The sequence below is a fragment of the Symphalangus syndactylus genome, chromosome 3 (assembly GCF_028878055.3).
Source record: "Symphalangus syndactylus isolate Jambi chromosome 3, NHGRI_mSymSyn1-v2.1_pri, whole genome shotgun sequence".
Lineage (NCBI taxonomy): Eukaryota > Metazoa > Chordata > Mammalia > Primates > Hylobatidae > Symphalangus > Symphalangus syndactylus.
In genome coordinates this window covers 12,804,765-12,830,700 of record NC_072425.2, presented here as the reverse complement: position 1 = coordinate 12,830,700, position 25,936 = coordinate 12,804,765, and the positions used below count along the sequence as shown (strand labels likewise).

The 25,936-nt window shown below is 42.2% G+C and overlaps 1 protein-coding gene across 2 annotated transcripts in view; it reads right to left on the bottom strand.

Annotated features, from left to right (window-relative positions):
• MED27 (mediator complex subunit 27) overlaps window positions 1-25,936 on the bottom strand; it is a 231,849-nt gene that overhangs the window by 80,414 nt on the left and 125,499 nt on the right. For both annotated transcript variants that reach the window (XM_055270618.2, XM_055270619.2), the window contains exon 4: window positions 5,933-6,026. In XM_055270618.2, the coding sequence (XP_055126593.1) occupies window positions 5,933-6,026 (94 nt within the window). The remainder of the gene's footprint in view (window positions 1-5,932; window positions 6,027-25,936) is intronic.

Below are 25,936 nucleotides of genomic sequence, written 5' to 3'. Positions count from 1 at the left end.
GTAGCATTTCTATATGCTAAGAGTGAACAATTTGAAAATGAAATAAAAAAGTAATCCTATTTAACAACAGCCACACATAAAATTAAATACCTAGGAATCAACCAAAGAAATAGAATGGAGAAATAACGAAAACTCTCATAATGAAAACTATAAAACTCTCATAATGAAAACTATAAAACACTGATAGAAGACATTGAAGAAGACACAAAAAGATGGAAAGATATTCCACGTTCATAGGTTGGAAGAATCAATATTGTTAAAATGTCCATACTACCCAAAGCAATACACATTCAATACAAGCCTTATCAAAATATCAATGATATTTTTCAAAGAAATAGAAAAAAAATCCTAAAATTTATATGGAACCACAAAAGATCCAGAATAGCAAAAGCTACCCTGAGCAGAACAAAACTGGAGGAATCACATTACCTGACTTCAAATTATATTACAGAGCTATAATAACCAAAACAGCATGGTACTGGCATAAAAAGACACACAGATCAATGGAAGACACTAGAGAGCCCAGAAGCAAATCCATACACCTACAGCGAACTCATTTTTGACAAAGGTGCCAAGAACATACATTGGGGAAAAGATGTCCCTTCAATAAATGGTGCTGGGAAAACTTAATTTCCATATGCAGAAGAAGTAGATCCCTGTCTCTCACCATACATAAAAATCAAATACAAATGGATTAAAGACTTAAATCTAAGACCTCAAACTATGAAACTATTACAAGAAAATGTTGGGGAAATTCTCCAGGACATTGGTCTGAGCAAAAATGTCTTGAGTAATATCCCATAAACATAGGCAACCAAAGCAAAAATGGATAAATGGGATCATATCAAGTTAAAAAGCTTCTGTACAGCAAAGGAAACAATCAACAAAGTGAAGAGACAGTCCATAGAATGGATCTGCAATATTACTGAATTTGCAAACTACTCATCTGACAAAGGATTAATAGCCAGGATATATAAGGAGCTTGAACTCTACAGGAAAAAAAAATTAATGATCCGTTAAAAAATAGGCAAAAGATCTGAATAGATATTTCTCAAAAGAAGACATACAAATGGCAAAAACCCAGTTAAAATAGCTTTTATCCAAAGACGGGCAATAACAAATGCTGGTGAGGAGGTGGAGAAAAGAGAACCCTTGTACACTGTTGGTGGGAATGTAAATTAGTACAACCACTATGGAGAACAGTTTTGAGGTTCCTCAGAAAACCGAAAAATAGAGCTACCATATGACCCAGCAATCTCACTGCTGCATATATACCCAAGAGAAAGGAAACCAGTATATCAAAGAGATAGCTGCACCCCCATGTTTGTTGCAGCACTGTTCACAACAGCCAAAATTTGGAAACAACCTAAGTGTCCATCAAGAAGTGAGTGGGTAAAGAAAATGTGGTACATATACACAACGGAGTACTATTCAGCCATAAAAAAAGTACAAGATCTTGTCATCTGCAACAACATAGGTGGAAATGGAGGTTGTTAAGTTACGTGAAATACGCCAGGCACAGAAAGATAAACTTCGTTATGTTCTCATCTATTTGTGGGAGGTAAAAATTAAAGTAACTGAACTCCTGGAGATAGAATAAGGATGGTTGCCAGCAGCTGAGAAGGGTGGTTGGGGTGGGAGTATGGGGGCAGGACAGTGGGGATGTTTAATAGGTACAAAAAGTAGTTAGTAAAAATAAATAAGACTTAGTATTTGATAGCACAACAGGGTGACTACAATCAATAACAATTTAATTGTACATTTTAAAATAACTAAAAGAGTATAATTGGATACTTTATAGAACAAAGAATAAATGCTTGAGAGGACAGATATCCATTTACCAGGATTTGATGATTACACATCACAGGCCTGTATCAAAGTATCTCACGTACCCCATAAATATATACACCTACTGTGTACCCATAAAAATTAAAATAAAAGCTTTCAAAAAAAGTATCCTGGTATATGCAAGAGAATGCTCATGCCAACATTATTCATAAAGCAAAATTGTAAACAACCCCAACGTGCCTTGGCAAGAGAAAGAATAAAGTGCGGACAGTCACAGGATGAACATTAGATGACAATGATCAAACTGCCAGATACGACCACCATCAGGGATACAGCTCAGAAACAATATACATAGTATGATACTATTTTTACACAGCTCAAAACTCAAGGAGGCATTATTTAGGGATACAGGCACATGTGGCAAACTGCATTTAAAAATGAGAAGGGGGTGCCTCTCAGGGTGGAGATGATCACGGGTCGGGAGGCAGGGATTGGGGAGGAGCCATATTGTTTATGTTCTATTTCTCAAATTGAGTGATGAGCTCATGGGTTTATCTAAGCTTTATAATTTACATATACATTACATATATTCTTTAGTATATATCAAATTACATAATTAAAAAATTTTAAGAAAAAATTGGCCAGGTACAGTGGCTCATATCTATAATTCCAGTGCTTTGGGAGGCTGAGGCAGATGCATCACTTGAGCTCAGGAGTTCGAGACCAGCCTGCCGTCTCTACAAAAAATACAAAAATTAGCCAGGCATGGTGGCACACACCTGTGGTCCCAGCTACTCAGGAGGCTGAGGTGGGAGGACTGCTTGAGCCCAGGCAGTTGAGGCTGCAATGAGCTGTGATCACGCCATTGCACTCCAGCCTGGGTGACAAAGTGAGACCCTGTCTCAAAAAAAAAAAAAAAGAAAGAAAGAAAAAATCACCAGCCTAGTGCCTGGTAGTCCAAATCTTACTTGCCACCAGCATGACCTGACCTCAGAGACAAGAGGAGGACAGCACCCTGGAGGCTTGGGGAGATAGGGATAGGTGTCCCCGCAGCCACAGGAAACAACTGCCTCCGTTTCCTACTTGTCAAATGAGCACAGTTGGTGCTACCCACCTCAAGGGCCACAGTGAGGACCAGATGAGATAAGTGCTGTGTAAGCCACAAGATTCTGTCCACATAGACGTTCACTGTGCCATACAGACGGCTGGTTCCTCTAGGGAATTACTTCCCCTCCACTCCTTGCAGTTCTGTGGGGCTGCCAAGGCCTGACTCCCCCATCCTCTGGGCTCAGGGCAAGGAGCAACTGCAGGCTAGGCCAGCAGGAGTGTTCTTCCCAAGTTGTATGCACAGGGATGGAAGGCAGTTAATATGGAATCATTTGGGCCATAGGGCCCCCTAAAAAACGTTGTCCTGATCTTGTTCCTGACATGCCTGGAGCTACTCTGGCTTTTGTCCTGCCGGGCAGGTCAGATTAATCACTGAGTCTGATGCACCTGGCACCATCAAACAGCAAAACCAAAACCGACTCTTTCCTTATGTAAGTCAATCAGAGTTTCTGTTGACTGCATTCAAGGAAGCCCAGCCAATTCAGGAGGAAATGCCATTTTATTTCAAAAGCACAGGCGCAGTTCGGACATTTGCCAAGGGAGGTAAAGGAAGGTATCAGCTGAGACTGCTCAAGTGCACCCTGCTTCAACGGCCTGCTAACTGGTCTTTCCCCATCAGTCTCACTTGCCCCCAAAGCCTTCAGGAATACACTGCACTCCAGATTAATTCAATTTATTCCGGATTCACCTCCAGAAAACACTTTTCTGGGGAACAGGTGACTAGCAGTAGGTAGTGGGGGAGGTGGCATCTGTTGGTCCTGCTCCCCCTCCAGGTAGGAATTCCCATCACCCACCTCACGATGGATGTGGTAGCAGTGAATAGCCCAGAGATTTGCCATCTCATAAAATTCCAACTTTTAATAGTAAACGCCAAATGCAGGCATTATGTTAAAAGTATGATTAACACCATGGCCCGTGGCAATCTGATTCTGAATCAGATCACCTACCACTGGCCCTGTAGGTAAGCACCAGCTTCTGTGAGTTCCTGTGTTGCTGAAGAAAGGTAACAAGTAGGCACCTAGATCCACATGTCTGAATTAGTGGGGGTGGATGGGTGTTAGTGGTAGTAAATAAACAGGGCATGTGAAATGTGATTCTTGCCTTGAATTGAGCCCCTAACCTCTCTCATCAGTCTATTAGGACAGAAGCTCCATGGGAAAGCAGGTGAGGTCGACCATCACTGTGAAATACACGCCTGCCTTCTCAGGTGGAAGGAACTCATCTGTGTGGCCTGTTTGCCTGGAATCCTGTTCCCTCTGCTCATTCCCTTCAATGCCAAATCCCACCCTCATTATGAAATGGGAGCTCAATGACCCAGAAATAATTTGAACAAACCTATTTCACTGAGGATGCATTCATTTTTATCTTCATTAACTCTTTGGGGCCTTGTCAGGTATGCTGAGAGCAGGATTTATGTTTCAACTGCTAGGTCTGGGGTATCTTAAAATCTGGGCAATTTGTACATTTAACTGAGGCAGACTTTTTTTTTTTTTTTTTTTTGAGACAGAGTCTCGCTCTTTTGCCCAGGTTGGAGTGCAATGGCGTGATCTCAGCTCATTGCAACCTCTGGAGGCAGACGATATTTCATGTTCTGTAGACAGATGCATTTTATATGAAGAAAACTGTTTCCCTTTTCTATGAAAAAAACATAGCATTATCTCCTTTATGTTTTAACTGAAAGAAATTTTTTAAGTAGCATGTTATCCAGGTGAATGCCACTAATTTTTTTTTCCCCACAAACGAAGTAACAAACATTTAACAAGCCCAGATCTTTTCCTGTCTTAAGACCAAAACACACATGCACACACAATGCTCCCCTAAGATGAACTGCTGGAGTAAACAGTAACTCATCCTGGGCGACTGGCTATTTATAAGATTTCACACAAGTAAAATGCTTAAATATGGGGAGTTCACACTAGGCTCCAAAGCAGCAATGGCAGAATAGATGGAAAAATACCCAGTCCTGAACCTGACCTCCCCGACGCCCATCAAAACCATCATTCTTATTCAATAAACTCTGCTTTTTATAAAATGTGGTGATTCCTCAAAAATCTGTGTTCACGGAAGTATTCTTCAAGCATATACAAGTATTATTACACAGACCACTAGAAAAGCTTCTCATCATTGAGGTCTCTATGCCTTCCTAATTAATAACATAATCTAGCATTTCTATCCCACCGTATTTCCAAAATACACCTGTCTTTGGTGAATTCATGCAAATACAAACATCTTCTAGGATATTATGAGGCGATGTGTTCAGAGCAAACCATAATCAGAAACAGCAAAACCAGAAGTCATCAGTCACAAGTCTCAGAACACTTTCTTCAAATATATAATATTCTGGTTTTATATTAAGAGAGTGTTTTCTTTTTCTTTTTTTTTTTTTGAGACGGAGTCTTGCTGTGTCACCCAGGCTGGAGAGTGCAGTGGTGTGATCTCGGCTCACTGCAAGCTCCGCCTCCCAGGTTCATGCCATTCTCCTGCCTCAGCATCCCCAGCAGCTAGGACTACAGGCGCCCACCACCACGCCCGGCTAATATTTTGTATTTTTAGTAGAGATGGGGTTTCACTGTGTTAGCCAGGATGGTCTCGATCTCCTGACCTCGTGATCCGCCCTCCTCGGCCTCCCAAAGTGCTGGGATTACAGGCGTGAGCCACCGCGCCTGGCGAGAGTGTTTTCTTTAGCAGGATCCAACAGTTGAGCAGCACTATTGTCTACTATACTTCTTTGGGGAAAATAGAAAACAGAGTCACCAAAACATTGGGCGGTTGCATGAAGGGACTTAAGGTGAAATGGTCTTACAGTGTCTTTCCTCTCTGGTTAAGTCTTACATGGGGTCTGAAATTTTGTTCAAAAGCAAGGTTTCAATGTGCAGAATTCTTAACCTACAGAATACCAGTAAATAAACTATGTTATTCACTATCAAATTGGAATTTAATCCCCATTCTATAGATCCTACAACACAGAACCAGAGAGCTAATTGTGAAGTCCATTTTTTTCTCCAACATCCCTACAAATCAGTTAAGCTGATCTTACCAGAAGCATTGCTGATGTTCCATTGGGTCTGGATAAGTGGATGGACATTTCAGGAAACATCCTGTCAATGCGGCTGATCACATCATCAACATATCTACGTGGGAAAAAAATAAACATGTGTGAACCACAACTCCAGTTAAGAACTACAGATTAATAGTATTCAAAAGACATTGCTTTTAAATGTAATTTTAAATCAATATAACACATTTTAAGAAGGCAAATAGGATTAGAAACCTTTTAGTCTTTACCTCTGTATGTTCAGATAATGTGTTTTTAATGCTAGTTCTTGATTTTTCATTTTAAGGCATGACTATTAATTTTCTTCTAGAGGAGGTCAGAATTTAGCTGTGTCACCTGCTGGGCCACTGGGCTCCAACAACACGGCCCCCTCCCTTTGTCCTTCCAGTCCAGGATGGCAGCAGTGTCCTGCTGTTCCGCACCTCTGGGCTGTCTCACTGTCTCATCTGGCTTCTCCTTTGAATCACTGGAATAACCAATTCCCAGGATTAAATCCCTTCCTTTTTTTTTTCTTTGAGACAGAGTCTTGCTGTGTCACCTAGGCTGGAGTGCAGCAGCGTGATCTCGGCTCACTGCAACCTCTGCCTCCCGCGTTCAAGCGATTCTCCTGCCTCAGCCTCCCGAGTAGCTGGGACTACAGGCGCACGCCACCACGCCTGGCTAATTTTTGCATTTTTAGTAGAGATGGGGTGTCACCATATTGGCCAGGCTGGTCTCGAACTCCTGACTTCATGATCTGCCCGCCTTGGCCTCCCAAAGTGCTGGGATTACAAGCATGAGCCACTGTGCCCAGCCAATTCCTTCTGTTTTAAATACCTAAAGTCATTCCTGATCTCCTGGTTGTGCTCTAATTCAAGTTATATCACAATTTTTACTTAAATCAGTAGTCTGTGCTTATATTATAAAATCTTTGCATATATTTTTAATAGCTGAGCCACATAGTGGCTTATGACTACATTTATTTACTTATACAGCTTTCTGTTTTCTTACATTTCTATTTTGCTTTTTCTTTTTTTCTTTTTTTGAGACTGAGTCTTGCTCTATTGCCCAGGCTGGAGTGCAGTGGTGCTATCTCAGCTCACTGCAACCTCTGCCTCCCAGGTTCAAGTGATTCTCGTGCCTCAGCCTCCCAGGTAGCTGGGATTACAGGTACCCATCACCACTCCCAGCTAATTTTTGTATTTTTAGTAGAGATGGAGTATTACCATGTTGGCCAGGCTGGTCTCGAACTCCTGATCTCAAGTGATCCGCCCGCCTCAACCTCCCAAAGTGCTGGGATTACAGGCGTGAGCCACTGCACCCAGCCCTGTTTTGCCTTTTCATTTGATTAGTTTTCTATATATCTGTTACAGTCTTATTCCTAAACTCTCTACCTGGCTCTTACTCCAAACATATCAGGCAAACTATCCGCTTCATGTTTTCCTTGGAGATATCCCACCAAAAGGGAATCCTCTATTCTTATAGCCCAGATGAAACCTGTATCTCTTAAGGTTTTCAGTGACATTAAGGACTTAGCATGAGAACTGGCACATATAAAGGACTCAAAAATTGTAAGTGCCCTGATTGATAGTTCTACCACTTACACCATGGGCCAATTCTGCAAAAATGCCCTCTCTTACTGGGATAAATTCTCCCCTACAGTGGTAGTGCATTGTGAAGACATCGGCCCATAGCACTGAGTAGGGTCTGGCTCAGGTCCTTTGAGAATGAAATTATACAAGAATTTGTGTTCACCATCCAATTACATTGGACACAAAGAGGATGTATAACATAATAGCTGACATGTAAAACTATCTATTAAGGATTTTACATTGGATTTCATATCCACTGGCTACGACAAATTAAATTACATGTCCATTAAGTGAGGGACATATAAAAGGTATATTCTCTTGGGGTAAGAGGGAGGTTAGTTCTCGGTTCACAACATGAAAAGATTTTAGTTTGAACCTGGGGCTCATGAGAGATAGCAGAAAACATAATGCCATTTGTTAAAAAGTGAACATCACACGCCAGCTCTGAAAGTCAGAAAGCGACCCTACTTATTCTCTAAGGAAAGCCTATCAGGTTTTCCTTAGAGAATGTTATGTCGAGTTTTAAAACTTTAAGCTGAAGAAGGAAGGGGAAAAATTAGAGAGGGCCCAGTGGTAAACAACAACAACAGTAAGAAGACTGCAGCAGAGATGAGTGAGAAGGCGTGGAGGTGCACCGAAGGGTATTTGCTCCTGGAGAAAAGAAGGCCGAGGGAGACTCTGATATTCTTCAAGTACATGAATGGCTTTTATGATCTCCGTACCAAACAGCATCTCCCATCTCTCAAAAGCACCATACCGTGAGGATATGGCACCAAAAAGTGAACTTGCTCAGAAAGAATGACAGGCATTTCTTAAAGGCAAGGCCCCATCCTGCTGAATTTTTTTTTTCTTTTTTTTCTTTTTTTTTGAGACCGTCTCGCTCTGTCACCCAGGCTGGAGTGCAGTGGCGCAATCTCGGCTCACTGCAAGCTCTGCCTCCCTGGTTGACGCCATTCTCCTGCCTTGGCCTCCCAAGTAGCTGGGACTACAGGTGGCTGCCACCACGCCTGGCTAACTCTTTGTATTTTTAGTAGAGACGGGGTTTCACCATATTAGCCAGGATGGTCTTGATCTCCTGACCTTGTGATCTGCCCACCTTGGCCTCCCAAAGTGCTGGGATCACAGGCGTGAGCTACCGTGCCCGGCCTCTGCTGATTTTTTAACGGTTTAATAAACAATCTTTCCCGGATGGCTAAGACACAGGCTGAGCACACATCATCTCCCGTGGTTCCCTCTAGATTTACAGCATCATGACACACAACCTTGGATCTAAGCTTAAATGCTACAAAAGGGGTGAGAAGTGAAGAAAGGAGGAAATGAACTCATTTTTCATCATTGCCTGATGTTTCTTGAAATGGTGAAGGCACATGACAAAAACCTCATGCCCAAAGTTTATACCAGGTCACTGGAAACATTTCTGCATGTATATACTTCTTCTCTAAATCTATATGTGTGGTTTAAACCCAGTTTCTTCTGACTCAGCAGGAAGCAAACATCCACTGTCCTGTGTGAATGGAGGTCATTGCTAAGTATATGCTAATGGGGAAGAGGATAGGCGATGTCTTCTGAACTGATCCTCAATCAATAGCCATCACAGTTTTGGACAGCAGAAAGCAGATGAATATGCAGATCTTCAGCACAAAGGTAACATCATAATTTGCTTTCCATTGTACCTTTCACCTTGAAGGTGTCAAGATACATTCTAGAAAACTAGTCTCCATAGGAGGCTAGAAAAATAAATAAATGAGGTGGGTTAAGTGATGATCCCAGGTCAAGCAAAAAGCCAGAAACCAAGCTCAGTGTGTAGATTTCTAGAATTCCATGCCAACTACCTAACTTTGCTTGCTTTTAGTAAGGGCCAGAGTTCTAAATGGGCAAACAAATGTTCCTGGCCATTTTTGATTTCTTTATTGATGAGATTTTTACCTGTAAGAAAAGGCAATGGCAGAAGAAAAATAAGTTCCTAGGAAAAAGATCTGCAGTTGGCACAGGTAAGTAAAGAGATCTGGGTGGGTTTTGTTGTTCTTGTTTTGTTGTTTCTTCCCCAACCCGTGACCTCAGACAAAGCTCAGCAAACTCAAAGACTATATGAAGCAAAATGGATTTTCAGGAGATTGTTTTCCATTCACATGCCTAACACAAACGAGATGCAAATTTTTTTTCTACAGGTGACATTATGTATTTGCCAAAAGGGGAAAGACAGAAAGTCAGCTGCATCTTTAGCTGAGGAAAACAATGTCTAAATTCTCGAGGCAAAAATCAAAACACTTCATTTTCAAACAGACCCAACCTTCGAAACACAAATCAACCACTAGTGACTTGACAGAAATAAGGAAAGCTTGGAAGCTCAAATTAAAAATGTAGAGACAAAAATGACCCTCTTTCTTGTTGAGGGAGGGGTGTTGGTATGGGAGGTGGTCTCTGGCAGTACTCTCCGAGTGCCGCCTCTCGAGACGGTGAGCACGGCTAGCATCTGCAGCGGGCTCTGCAGTGCGGCGCCCCACTTTGAGAGCAGGGTTAAGGACAGGTAGGAACAGCGTGCTCCCCTCCTACGCTTCCACCATATGTTACACTCTGTTCTGTGGCAGAATCAAATTACTTTAATTTTTACCTTTGGAATATAGGCAAACAAGCAGTAACACAGCAGTGGTGACTAGTTTACACTTGAGCAGACGCGGCGCGGAAAGACATTAATTTAGTGCCAAATTGAGCAGTGAGTCACAATTTGCACATATCTGTCAACCTGTTAACAGGGTAATAACTTGGAAAGACTGCTGTTCCTATTTACATTACAGAAGCCTTTCAAAAATGGAGAGCTGCTTGGTTCTCCTTCTTGAAGTATTTGGTCAATGAGCTGGCTTGATGGTCCAAGAACTGGGCTAGAAACACAAACTTCTAGAAATTACAGATTCAAATCAAGATATGATCTATAACTTCAGTATGTTCAGATAGAAAACGAACTTTTAAGCAACCAGAGCATTCTGTTTCCCTGTCCTTTGCCCTAGCTGCGGTAAGACTCTCAACGGTTTCCAATCCACTTTTTTCCAGCACAACCCAACCATCTCTTCCAGAAGGACAGCTTCAGTCTCAACTGCCTCAACATCTCCGCTGCATCAGAAACAATCCCACCATTCTCAAATGGCGAAAACGGATTTCAAGAGCCCTATACTTTTGTTCACTTCTAATTTTCTTCAAGTAGCCCAGCTTGCTCCTTTCAATGGCCTTAGTCCGAGAATTAAAGAACACCAGGACCTCAGAGGTCCTCTCATCCAGTGTCCCCAACAATTTAGGACTTTAACAGCATCTCCAACAGGTGGTCTGCATAAATACCCCCCATCGCCACCTCATGAGGCAACCCCTTGCATTGCCTGACGTCTGATTGTTTCAAATCCACTTACTAGTATCTGCACGCAATCACCCTACTTTAGCCTTTAGAATGACACACAAATATTTCCTCCAAAACCTAAAGGCTTTCTGGGGTCCATGAATGGACTTTATAAAAGACTGTTGGGTTTTCTGATTCTTTCATCAGTGGTTTTTAGTCTTTTTTTTTTTTGAGATGGAGTCTCGCTCTGTCACCCAGGCTGGAGTGCAGTGGTGCAATCTCAGCTCACTGCAACCTCCACCTCATGGATTCAAGTGATTCTCCCTGCTGCCTCAGCCTCCCAAGTAGCTGGGATAACAGGCACCCGCCACCATGCCAGGCTGATTTTTGTATTTTTAGTAGAGACAGGGTTTCACCATGTTGGCCAGGCTGGTCTCAAACTCCTGACCTCAGGTGATCCGCTTGTCTCTGCCTTCCAAAGTGTTGGGATTACAGGTGTGAGCCACCACGCCCGGCTGTTTTTTACTCTTTCTTGGGTCACAGATCCCTTGGAGAAGGTATGAAAATTAAAACACATGTCTGTACAACATTTTATATATAATCTTCTGCAGTTCATAGACCTTTAAAGTCCATTCATGGACCCCAAGTTAAGCATCCCTGCTTTAGCCCTGTTCTAGAACTGTGGTCCCTGGTTTGCTTTTTTGTTCTTCTCTGAATGATTAACTTTTATTTTTCAATAAAGCTATTTTTATTTTTATATTTTATATATATATATTGCAGCCCAGAAGTGAACATAACTGAAATGGCATAGGGGGTACAAAGAATCTACTAATTCTGATCATCTTTAAATCATGTTTCTGTGATAGAGCCATAGGCTAGTTTTTGTTTATTTATTTTTTAATTGACAAAGATTGTATATATTTATCATGTACAACCTGTTGTTTTGAAATATGCATATACTGTGGAATGGTTAAATCAAGCTAATCAGCACATACACTGCCTCACATATTTAGCATTTTTGTGTATGTGTGGTAAGAACACCTAAAACCTACTGTCTTAGCAATTTTCTTTTTTTTTTTTTTTTTTTTTTGAGACAGAGTCTCGCTCTGTCGCCCAGGCTGGAGTGCAGTGGCGCAATCTCGGCTCACTGCAAGCTCCGCCTCCCGGGTTCACGCCATTCTCCTGCCTCAGCCTCTCCAAGTAGCTGGGACTACAGGTGCCCGCCACCACGCCCGGCTAATTTTTTTTGTATTTTTAGTAGAGACGGGGTTTCACCGTGGTCTCGATCTCCTGACCTCGTGATCCGCCCGCCTCGGCCTCCCAAAGTGCTGGGATTACAAGCGTGAGCCACCGCGCCCGGCCTGTCTTAGCAATTTTCGATAATATAATACATTGCTATTAACTATAGCTACCATGTTATACAATAGATCTCTTGAATTTATTCCTCTTACATACTTGAAATTTTATATCTTTTGATCAGTATCTCTCCCCAACCCCCATGCCAAGCCCTTGGTAACTACCATTCTACTCTTTACTTCTATGAGTTCAACTTTTTTAGATTCCACGTAGAAGTGAGATCGTGGCCAGGTACGGTGGCTTATGCCTATAATCCCAACACTGGGAGGCCAAGGCAGGAAGATGGCTTGAGCTCAGGCGTTCGAGATCAGCCTGGGCAACATAGCAAGATCCTGTCTCTAAAAAAAAAAAAATTAGCTGGGTGTGGTAGTATGTACCTATAGTCCCAGCTACTTGGGAAGCTGAGATGGGAGGATTGCTTGAGCCCAGGAGTTCAAGGAGGCAGTGAGCCATGATTGTGCCACTGCATTCCAACCTGGGTGACAAATAAGACCCTATCTCTTAAAAAAAAAAAAAAAAAAAGCGATCATGCAATATTGTCTTTCTGTCCCTGGCTTATTTTATTTAATATAATGTCCTCTAGGTTCATCCATGTTGTTGTAAATGACAAGATTTCCTTCTTTTTCAGGCTGAATGGTATTCCACTGTATACATACACCACATTTTCTCTACTCATTCATCCACTAATAGACAGTTAGGTTGATTCCACATCTTGGCTATTGTGAACAATATTGCAATGAACATAGGGATGTGGATGTCTCTTTGACACACTGACTTCATTCCTATGGACATATACCCAGTAGCGGAATTGCTGGGTCATATGGTAGTTCTATTTTTAACATTTTGAGGAACTGCCATACTATTTTCCATAATGGCTGTACTAATTTACAGTTCCATCAACACTGTGTGAGGGTTCCCTTTTCTCCACATTCTTGCCAACACATATCTTTTGTGTTTGTTTTTAAACACCTGCCTCTGACTGTTACTCATCCTTCCAACAAAATCAAAGACCTACCTCCATGACTTCAGAGGTCATCTGATTGGGGTAACTACTTTTGCCCTCTAAAGCCACATTTCTCATGCTTTACACCCATGCTCCTTGTTTGTATAAGTAAAGGGCTCCCTACTTTTTGTATCACTGTTAAAGGCACAGCTCAGTGGTGAACTAAAGTCTCAAGTCCTGGGAGGGCCAAGGAGACCTTTGCTCCAGCTGCAGTGACTGTTACAGCCTCATCTAGGCTTCTTCCACGTCCCTGAGCAGGCTCACTCTATCTTGGACACTGTGCACACTCTGTCTGGAAGATTCTTCTCACAAGTATTCTCACCCCCGTGCCTGGGTCATTCCTATTCATGCTTCCGTCTTTGAGTTTCATCTTAAATGATGCTTCCTCAGGGAAGTACTGTCTCACACTTCCCTCGGCACCCCATCAGTCAGTGTACCCCATTTTATCTCTTATGGTACTTTTAAATTTGCTTTGTGCTCCTGTCCCCTTTGTCATTAAATAATTTTTTGAGTGATTATTCAACACCTAACTCCCCTACAGAATTCTATGGGAACCTATGACTGTCTTCTTTGATGCTGAATCCCAGCACCTTGTCACAGTGCCTGGCACCCACTAAGCATGCCTTAAATATTTCCTGAATGAACAGACTGTACATTAAAAGTAAGCCACATAGACCCAAATTAGGCCATTATAAAACAACTACAATACAAAGTTCTCTTTAGCAGAGGAAGATGTGAGGTGTCGGGGGTTCATTACATTAGCCATCAAAAGTCACCAACAACAGCAACCAGAGAACTCCACAAAACAAACCTCAAAGAAAGCTGCAGAGATCCTTTATAGTCTTCCAGCTTAATATGCAGCTACAGAATCCCTGCATCTGTTTTAGTAGAAGTTCAGTGCCTCTTAGAAGCAAAACCTTCTAAAGAAACACACTGTTATTGATATGCCAATTTTAAAATGTTGCTTTTAATGAACTAATTAATTCTGCAAAACATTAGTACAAAGATGCACGCTACCAAATTGGGATTACAATACCAAAATGATAAAACAGAATGTGGAAGACATTTCTAAAGATATAGCCTTTGCAAAACATTAATTTTTTACTCCACACATCCAAATACATTGCAAACTATTTGTTATTAAAACCTTAAAATAATTTACTGGACAGATGGCTCAGTTCTCTAAAGACTGACCCCCCTCCTCAAAAGAAAAAAAAAAAAAAAACACAACAAATCTGGGCCCTAGCCAGTGATCCCCTGTTAGTGTGATGCTTAGCAGCTCGAGCCGGATTTAAATAGCACTTACCCCACACAATGTGTAAAATACATGCTGTTCATTTTCTCCACCCGTACAAAATCTAAAAGTTAGGAATGCATATATTAATAGACCACCTTTTGGGGAACAGGGTAATGCCCAGTAGATATCAAGAAGGGAATTATTTGCATGATCTGATTTATAAAATATTTATATCATGGCTGTGAAACATTTCTGATTATTTGCTCAAGAAAATCAAAACTACTTTCTAAACTGTACAACCAGGCCGGGTACAGTGGTTCACGCCTGTAATCTCAGCACTTTAGGAGGCCAAGGCAGGAGGATCAGTTGAGGTCAGGAGTTCGAGACCAACATGGCCAATATGGTGAGACCCCGTCCTCTACTAAAAATACATAAAAACTAGCAGAGCATGGTGGCATGCACCTGTAATCTCAGCTACTCAGGAGGCTGAGGCACAAGAATCGCTTGAACCCAGGAGGCAGAGGTTGCAGTTAGCCAAGATCATGCCACTGCACTCCGGCCTGGGCGATAGACACTCCGTCTCAAAAAAACAAAAAACAAAAAAATAACACCAACCAACCAAACAAAAAACAAAACTGTACAACTAAAAGCGAGATTAGATGTACTGCAGACAGAAATAAACACACACTAGCTTAGATTTCCACACCATCTATCACTACACACCCTTCTCATCCTAACACAACTGGCTACTTATCTACTGTGTTGTTCTCTTCCAATGAAAGACACTCAAAAACTTCAAGATCTCTTTATGGCAACTCAACACTTAGGCAGGCAGAGGTGGCAAGATTAGGAAGAGCTGCTTCCTGGGAGGGAAATGGTGACCAGGCAGCAGTAGATGGGGAGCTTGATCCTGTCTTCTCCTTAGTAGCTCTTGAATTTTGAGCCATGTGAATATATTATCTGATGAAATGTAGGAGAATCACCCAGGCAAGCAAATAAAAGCTACCCCTCCATTTCCAGAAGTCGAAATCAATGCACAAGGGCCCAGCACACACTGAAACGTATAAACCAACCTGCCTGCCTTCTCCCTGCTACAGGGTGTCAAGTCGCCCTTTGAGTTCATGGGTATGTCATGCACTAGAACACGTGACAAATACCATCATAAAATAGAATTCTTCTTACACATGATTTAGCATGATTTAGAGAAGAATTGTTTACTATTCCTACAGTATCTATTAATAAATATTTTTGAGTGCCTACTCCTCAACAATGACTGTGTTCTAGGAATGATATTAAGTACTAAGGATAGAAAACAATTATGGCAGCTGGCTCACAGACCTTGTGAGAGGGGAGGATGGCTGGGGCCCGAGCTTGGCCTTTCTGCTAGAGGAGGGCGAGTGACAGAGCAGGCACTGTTTTCCAGTTTTCAAAGCACTTTTGCACTCTTTGCCTCGCTTAATCTCTCGCCAACTCTGGGAAGTAAGCAGGGCAAGCAGAAAACTCCTGTTTTACAAATGACAGAAAAAAGAAGGCTAAGTGACTTGCCCAGGAAGACACTATGGCTGAGTGGCACAGCTGAGCCCAGAATCCACGTCTCTGGATTCCCCATTCTAGGGCTTTCTTACACACCACAGTGTTTTTATTAGGTCTGCGAGGATTCCTTGGAAAAAGCAGGTTTCATTTTTGTCATTCTTCAGGCTTCTCAAAACACAACTGAGAAATCTTTTAGTAGTGTAGTTAACAAAATGAAATCAATTGATGGTTTTCTTTCTTTCCAGTCATTTGGCAAATATTCATGCAGTGCCTAAGTGAGCTCAGGGATGCAGTGATAACTAAGGCAGTCTCTGCCTTCATGGGGTTTCCAGTTTCTTCAAGGCAGAAGGCTTGTCTCCAGAGAAACAGGACAACCAGGTTAAACTTCCTGAAGTTCTCCTGCTGGGTTTTTGATTTTGTGAGTCTCAATTAATGTGCAAAGTTGGCAGGAAACAGGGAGGGGTAAAACAGTGAATACTTGTTTTGCATTTTATTTTATGTTAATAACTAAAAATATTAATACAATTAATAATTTCTAAATTTCTGTTCTTCTTGCACTACAAATTTACTCAGGTATCTTGTGGGTCCTAGTTTTCCCTGAAACATTTAAGCAACATACTAAGTTTGGGAAAGAATTTTAATGTCACTCAACATCTACCTGCTCTGCAAGCCCTTACATATTTACGTGAGAGAAAAAAAAAACCCTAATAATAAAACACCTATGTTGAGCTTTCCAGCAACACCAATTAACAATAGTTATTAAATCAGCCATTTCTGTCAGATCTGGTGAAATGACGCTTGGAGCTCAGATAGGTGGTGAACTGAGATGCAACAATTCACATGGAGTTAAAGCAAAGCAACCTGTGGGCAGCAGACATTCAACCAGGAGCTGGCGAGGGCAGATGATGCCTGCCTTCCCACATTCCAACGGCTTTCCCTCCCGTGCCCAGGGAGGGCTGAGGACTGTCACTGTGGCACCTCTTGGCAATGCTCAGATGTGGTGACTGCTTCCAGTTACTCAGTTTGCCGCACAGGTATAGAACCATTATTTCATTTCCATTTGATTTTTTTAATGTCCCTGAGAATGTACATGGTAGATTTCACAAAAAGAAACGCCAAAGAGAATGATCACAATCACTGAACGACTTGTTCTAGTCATAACCATACATTAAAGCAAATGCACACTCAGAGTCAGAAACAGTCAACACATCTGAGGAAACCGCAGAACCCCTCCTGGGACAAACACGCTATTTGTATGACAGTAAGTTTGATCGTCATTCATCAGACAATCAACTCCTTGAGGGGAGAGTCTGAGGCTCACATCTTTAATTCCTGCAATAATTCTGCACATAATACATACTCAATAAACATGTGGTGAATGGGACTGATTTAAGTAGACTGAAACAAAGAGAAATAAAGACCCCAGAGTAAACGAGTAAACACAACTTTGTTCTGTAACTGGTTCTTCTACAAGTAGTAAAAATTTCTGAATCACAAAATGTCATCCAACAAAGTGAACAGACAGTGAAGTTGTGCCCTTCCTCTCCCCTTTACTGACGGCATTACTGTAGGGCAGCTGGGTTATAAAGCAGGACTGAGATGATGACAAATGGAAAGTAACTCAAACAAAAACAGACCTTCCTGGGCGAGGTGCCTCGGCTGGAGCTCCAGGAGATTTTCCCACCTCAGGACTCATTCCCCAACCTCTTAAGTGAATTGCCTTCGGGTGTCTGCTGAACAGAACCTTCAGTAGAGAGGCCTTCTCCAAGGCCCTCAAATGCACACCAGCCAAGTGTCATCAATCACGGTATCCTTCCCCTGTCCTTCATAGTACACATCACAGTCTATCTCACACATCTGGGGGAATGACTGTTTAATGTTTACCTTGCCCACTCGACTGAGAACTCCACAGGGGGAAGGCACAGGCCATCGTTCTCCCTGCCATCAGCCCCCAGCACACTGTCCAGCACACAGCAGGCTCTCAATAGACAACTGATAAATGAATCTTGCACGTGGACTCCTTACAAATCTATTCAGCACAACAGAGTCTGAAGCTGGGGCTTAGGAATCACAGGGACCTGGATGCTCAAGTTCTCACAGTGCCCTCATTTTGGACAAGTTACTTTAACCTCTCTAAGCTTTGGCATCCTTATCTGTGAAATAAAGTAGCATCACTATCTTCTTCACATAATCATTATGAGAAGTAAAGGAGTGAACACAGCACATAAAGCACTTACCACAAAATAGGCAAATAATGGTATTAGCTGTTCCTTTTATGTGTGCAAACATTGTCTTTTTCTGCACAAAAAGGTTAGGAACTTCTGTCTGCGTCTACAGAAATACAAAGTCTCAAAAAGTTAATTGCAGTCATGAAAATACCTCGAAGCATGAGCTTTAAAAGCAGGGATGTTCTTTCAGGTTTCTGGTTCATTTTACTACATCAATGCATTTCAGTTAGTAAGCACAGTTCTTTTCATTATCTTTCTAAGAAGGCCAACAAGAGAGTGGACAGACTGTTCATATTTGGCATGATCCTGAAACGACCTAGTCAGGAAGTGGGCTGGAGTAAATGGATCTGGCTTCTAGAATAGGGACTATGCTGGAGAGCTTTCATTTGTCCCTCCGCCATCCCGCACTGTGCACCAGGAGGCTGGCCTACACACAGATTACATCAACAAGCCTTTTTGCTCTCTGGCTTCCGGCTATGTTCTGACCAATACTAGGCACTGGCTGGAGACTCAGAGGGCAGGAGAAGCACAAGGCCAAGGGTCCTTGTCCTTGAGGGCTAGCTGTGACAACTCAGTAACAGCAAAACACCAATGACTCCAATCCTACAGCAGGAAAGGTCTGGTTCATCCCACTATTCAGCAGAGGCACCAGCAGCAGAGGACAACAGGGACATAGACTGGGGGGGAAGCAGAAGTCACCCATGACCAATGACATCACAGACCTTGTTACTGGCGGCAGGGGGGCAGCAGCAGCTATGTTTCATGTTCACTGTTTCTCCAGCCGCTGCCCCACTACCTTATGTAAAGAGCACTGGGTGGGAAATGACCAGAGCTTTCACCCTCTCCAGACCCACCCTCTCCGCAGTGGTCTGTGCCCCAAAAAGCTGACCCACGTGGACTGCATCCATGGGCTCCTTTGCCCTCTGGCTGAGTTTGGCCAAAGGGAGATGTGGAAGGTGGAAAAGCAGTGAGGTCAAGGTATTTATCCTGCCTACAAAGTCCCCAGGAACTGGCTGCAACCCTCATCATAGCTCTGTCAGGATCCCTCTCCACACAGCTCTCTCTCTCACTCTGGGCTCCAGTAAGTATGCCCTCCTCTTACCCCTGGGGGAAGGATAATAACAGCTCTGCCCATGGGCACTAGCCCAGGTACGGCCCTAGTCCCTTATGGGTTCCTTATACCCTGCCCACACCTTTGGAAACAGTCCCTTTATTAAGGTCTCCTCAATCTGGAAATCGTTCCCTTAAGACAATTTCTTCTCAGAACAAAAAGTTCTTCCTAAATAAAACACATGACATTAAAACCAACCCTGCTAGAGTAAGAAACATGGTAACCTGAAGGATATTTAAAGCAGCGGGAGGTGACAGTGATATAAGTCTTCCAGATTAGGAATGAAACAAAATTTACATGCACTCCGCTTAACTGAACAACATGCATTTAATAACTTTTTTCTCCCTGGAGTATTTAAACTGTAGATGTGGCTAGTTTAGAAATTCAAGACATCCAAGCAGGATAATGGAAGGATCTGCCTCCCTGAGAAACAGGTACCCCAGTCTGGTTTTCTGCTGCCTCTCTTATTTCCCCTTCCTTCTTAAAGTGCCCTGGCACCTCCACACTGCAGCCACAAAGTAGTCCTTCTCAGGCCACGGCAAAGTTTGCTTTTTCCTTTAAGTTTACTATCAAATTCATATTTGCAGGTGTGAATTTGCCAGACTAACAGTTTCCAAAATGTCATACACATAAAAGTGGTTTTAGGTGATATATGGATGAACGTTTTTCATTTCAATATCTGTATGTATAGAACAATATACAACTAGCAAATAAAATCTATGATTTCATAGATAGCATTGCTCAGTCATGGTACCATAGAGGCTAGGCTTTAAACAATTATACAAATATTATACAAATTATAATTAAAATTATATTATTTAATAATATTAAAAATACTATACAAATAATAGAACAGCTGACCAAAGGTTATGGCAAAAATTCTACAGTTGGTTTGCAAATGACTGAGTTTAGAAACACTATCTTACAGTAAGGCAGGTAATTAAACAGCTTCATTCCAAAAGGGTTTTGCCTTGTTCGTAAATTGTGGGGTTTTTTTCCCCCACTCTAAATAAATCTTCACTTTTATATCTTTTTTTTTTTTTTTTTTTTGAGATGGAGTCTCTGTCTGTCACCCAGGCTGGAGTGCCAGTGGCATGATCTTGGCTTACTGCAACCTCTGCTTCCCGGGTTCAAGTGATTCTTGTGCCTCAGCTTCCTGGGTAGTTAGGATTACAGGTCCCTACCACCACACCCGGTTAATTTTTGACAGGGTTTCACCATGTTGGCCAGGCTGGTCTCAAACTCCTGACCTCAGGTGCTCTGCCCGCCTCAGTCTCCCAAAGTGCTGAGTTTACAGGCGTGAGCCACCGTGCCCAGCCTTTATATCTTTTTTAAAAAGTTTTCATGCATATATTTGCATATATTGAAGGAGGAGAAATGGACAAGCACCCTAGGAGTGGCCAGGGTGTTTAGGTAAGCAGCACCACTAAGCAAGGGCTGCCAGTGATCAATCAGCTGGGAGCTGACCACATTGGGATGCGTGTCTGGGAATGTGTGATGTGAGCACAGGAGGAGGGCCTCCTTGACAGAAAATGTCTTTCCCACAGCCAGCAGCATGCACGCTCAGTGGCTCCAAAATCCCTTTTGTCCTTTTCAAAGGAGTTAAAAACCACACCAGAACATACTTCTCTCAGTGGAGCCAAATCTAGGAGTCTACCTGAGACAGGTGGATGATGCTTGCAATGCCCTGAACAAACTTTTAGAGGGTGCCCTCTACAGGTTTAAGGTGGCCTCAACAAACCATTAACTAGACTCAGCTGTGATCTCCTGAAGCTGAGAAGTCTTGTGGCAGTCTTTAAAGTTCTGGCAGAAACTCTTTTATATTGTATATCAGAGGAGAAAGAAAGTGAATCAATTTGACCCCTCTGCTCATCAATGCTACCATTGCCCTTCTGAGCCCTACTACCTATTTCTCTCCCATAGCATGCCACCCCAAAGAAACTCCTCTGCCCAGAGAAAGGGGACAACTTCAGGGGTGAACAAAACCCATCATTTATAAGCAAGGAAGGTCATAAGAATTGTTATTATTTTTTTTAAAAAGCTTAGAAGGATGAGCTCATCCAGAAGATATAACAATCCTAGATGTGTATGCTCCTAAAAAATAGTCAATACCACGCCTCTCTCAGTAATTGACAGAACAAGTAGACAGAAAGTCGGTAAGAATACAGAAGACTTGAACAGGGTTAACCCAATGACATATATATTCTATATCGCAAAACAGTAGAAGGTACATCCTTTTCAAGTGCACTTGGAACATTCGCCAAGACAGACCATAAGCTGGGTCTTAAAACAAGTCTCAAAATCATGCAGAATATGTTCTCTGACCACAACTGAAGTTAAAAATAAATAACAAAAATATAACATAAACAGCCCCCACATATTCAGAAATTAAACACACTTTTAAACAACTCATGGGTCAAAGAAGAAATCACAAGGGAAATTAGAAAATACCTTGGGCTGAATGATAAAAATATATTAAAATGTGCGGGATGCAGCTAAAACCATGCTCAGAGGGAAATTTATAGTTTTTAAAAGCCTATATAAGAAAAGAAAGAAGACTTGAAGATCAAATATCTAAGCTTCCATTAAAAAAAGAAAAAGAAGAGAAAATTAAATCCAAGCTAAGTACAAGGAGGCAATAATGTGTGTAAATCAATGAAATAGAAGACAGATAAATAGAGAAAAATCACCAAAACCAAGAGCAGGTTATGGAAATAAAAATCAACAAAACTGAGAAGTCGCTAGTTAGACTGATCAAGAGCAGAAAGAGGGAAGATAATTTATTAATATCAGGAATGAATGATGAGACATCGTTCAGATTCTAGAGGCATTAGAAGAGAATACTATGAACCAATCTCTGTGGCAGCTAGACAAAGTGGATGACTTTGAAAGATATAAGTTATATAACTGACATAAGAAGAAATAAAAATCTAAAAAGCTTTATACCTATTTTGCTAAAAGTGAATTTGTTAAGGGGTGGAGCCAAGATGGCCGAATAGGAACAGCTCCGGTCTCCAGCTCCCAGCCCCAGCGACACAGAAGACGGGTGATTTCTGCATTTCTGCTTGAGGTACTGGTTTCATCTCACTAGGGAGTGCCTAACAGTGGGTTCAGGACAGTCGGTGAAGCGCACTGTGCGCGAGCCGAAGCAGGGCGAGGCATTGCCTCACTCGGGAAGCGCGAGGGGTCAGGGAGTTCCCTTTCCTAGACAAAGAAAGGGGAAACAGACGGCACCTGGAATATCGGGTCAGTCCCGTCCTAATACTGCGCTTCTCCAACGGGCCTGGAAAACGGCACACTAGGAGATTGTGTCCCGCACCTGGCTCGGAGGGTCCTATGCCCACGGAGTCTTGCTGATTGCTAGCACAGCAGTCTGAGATCAAGCTGCAAGGCGGCAACGAGGCTGGGGGAGGGGCGCCCGCCATTGCCCAGGCTTGCTTAGGTAAACAAAGCAACCAGGAAGCTCGAACTGGGTGGAGCCCACCACAGCTCAAGGAGGCCTGCCTGCCTCTGTAGGCTCCACCTCTGGGGGCAGGGCACAGACAACCAAAAACTCAGCCAGAACCTCCACAGCCTTAAATGTCCCTGTCTGACTGACAGCTTTGAAGAGAGTAGTGGTTCTCCCAGCACGCAGCTGGAGATCTGAGAACGGACAGACTGCCTCCTAAAGTGGGTCCCTCACCCCTGAGCAGCCTAACTGGGAGGCACCCCCCCAGTAGGGACAGACTGACACCTCATTGAACCGGGTACTCCTCTGAGACAAAACTTTCAGAGGAACTATCAGACAGCTGAATTTGTGGTCTCACGAAAATCCACTGTTCTGCAGCCACCGCTGCTGACACCCAGCCAAACAGGGTCTGGAGTGGACCTCTAGTAAACTCCAACAGACCTGCAGCTGAGGGTCTTGTTTGGTAGAAGGAAAATTAACAAAGAGAAAGGACATCCACACCAAAAACCCATCTGTACATCACCATCATCGAAGACAAAAAGTAGACAAAACCACAAAGATGGGGAAAAAACAGACCAAAAAAACTGGAAACTCTAAAAAACAGAGCACCTCTCCTCCCCCAAAGGAACGCAGTTCCTCACCGGCAACGGAACAAAGCTGGATGGAGGATGACTTTGATGAGTTGAGAGAAGAAGGCTTCAGACGATCAAACTACTCTGAGCTACGAGAGGAAATTCAAAACAATAGCAAAGAAGTTAAAAACTTTGAAAAAAAATTAGAAGAATGGATAACTAGAATAACCAATGGAGAGAAGGGCTTCAAGGAGACGATGGAGCTGAAAGCCAAGTTTCGAGAACTACGCGAAGAATGCAGAAGCCTCAGTAGCAGATGCGATCAACTGGAAGAAAGGGTATCGCTGATAGAAGATGAAATGAATGAAATGAAGAGAGAAGGGAAGTTTAGAGAAAAAAGAATAAAAAGAAATGAACAAAGCCTCCAAGAAATTTGGGACTATGTGAAAAGACCAAACCTACGTCTGATTGGTGTACCTGAAAATGATGGGGAGAATGGAACCAAGTTGGAAAACACTCTGCAAGATATTATCCAGGAGAACTTCCCCAATCTAGCAAGGCAGGCCAGCATTCAGATTCAGGAAATACAGAGAACGCCACAAAGATATTCCTCGAGAAGGGCAACTCCAAGACACATAATTGTCAGATTCACCAACGTTGAAATGAAGGAAAAAATGTTAAGGGCAGCCAGAGAGAAAGGTCGGGTTACCCACAAAGGGAAGCCCATCAGACTAACAGCTGATCTCTCAGCAGAAACTCTACAAGCCAGAAGAGAGTGGGGGCCGATATTCAACATTCTTAAAGAAAAGAATTTTCAGCCCAGAATTTCCTATCCCGCCAAACTAAGCTTCATAAGTGAAGGAGAAATAAAATACTTTACAGACAAGCAAACGCTGAGTGATTTTGTCACCACCAGGCCTGCCCTAAAAGAGCTCCTGAAGGAAGCACTAAACATGGAAAGGAACAACCGGTACCAGCCCCTGCAAAAACATGCCAAATTGTAAAGACCATCGAGGCTAGGAAGAAACTATAGCAACTAACGAGCAAAATAACCAACTAACATCATAATGACAGGATCAGATTCACACATAACAATATTCACGTTAAATGTAAATGGGCTAAATGCTCCAATCAAAAGACACAGAGTGGCAAACTGGATAAGGAGTCAGGACCCATCAGTGTGCTGTATTCAGGAAACCCATCTCACGTGCAGAGACACACATAGACTCAAAATAAAGGGATGGAGGAAGATCTATCAAGCAACTGGAAAACAAAAAAAGGCAGGAGTTGCAATCCTAGTCTCTGATAAAATAGACTTTAAACCAACAAAGATCAAAAGAGACAAAGAAGGCCATTACATAATGGTAAAGGGATCAATTCAACAAGAAGAGCTAACTATCCTAAATATATATGCACCCAACACAGGAGCACCCAGATTCATAAAGCAAGTCCTCAGTGACCTACAAAGGGACTTAAACTCCCACACAATAATAATGGGAGATTTTAACACCCCACTGTCAGCATTAGACAGATCAACGAGACAGAAAGTTAACAAGGATATCCAGGAATTGAACTCAGCTCTACATAAAGTGGACCTAATAGACATCTACAGAACTCTCCACCCCAAATCAACAGAATATACATTTTTTTCAGCACCACACCGCACCTATTCCAAAATTGACCACATAGTTGGAAGTAAAGCTCTTCTCAGCAAATGTAAAAGAACAGAGATTATAACAAACTGTCTCTCAGACCACAGTGCAATCAAACTAGAACTCAGGATCAAGAAACTCAGTCAAAACCGCTCAACTACATGGAAACTGAACAACCTGCTCCTGAATGACTATTGGGTACATAATGAAATGAAGGCAGAAATAAAGATGTTCTTTGAAACCAACGAGAACAAAGACACAACATACCAGAATCTCTGGGACACGTTCAAAGCAGTGTGTAGAGGGAAATTTATAGCACTAAATGCCCACAAGAGAAAGCAGGAAAGATCCAAAATTGACAGCCTAACATCACAACTAAAAGAACTAGAAAAGCAAGAGCAAACACATTCAAAAGCTAGCAGAAGGCTAGAAATAACTAAAATCAGAGCAGAACTGAAGGAAATAGAGACACAAAAAACCCTTCAAAAAATTAATGAATCCAGGAGCTGGTTTTTTGAAAAGATCAACAAAATTGATGGACCGCTAGCAAGACTAATCAAGAAGAAAAGAGAGAAGAATCAAATAGATGCAATAAAAAACGAAAAAGGGGATATCACCACCGATCCCACAGAAATACAATCTACCATCAGAGAATACTACAAACACCTCTATGCAAATAAACTAGAAAATCTAGAAGAAATGGATAAATTCCTCGACAAATACACCCTCCCAAGACTAAACCAGGAAGAAGTTGAATCTCTGAATAGACCAATAACAGGTTCTGAAATTGTGGCAATAATCAATAGCTTACCAACCAAAAAGAGTCCAGGACCTGATGGATTCACAGCTGAATTCTACCAGAGGTACAAGGAGGAACTGGTACCATTCCTTCTGAAACTATTCCAATCCATAGAAAAAGAGGGAATCCTCCCTAACACATTTTACGAAGC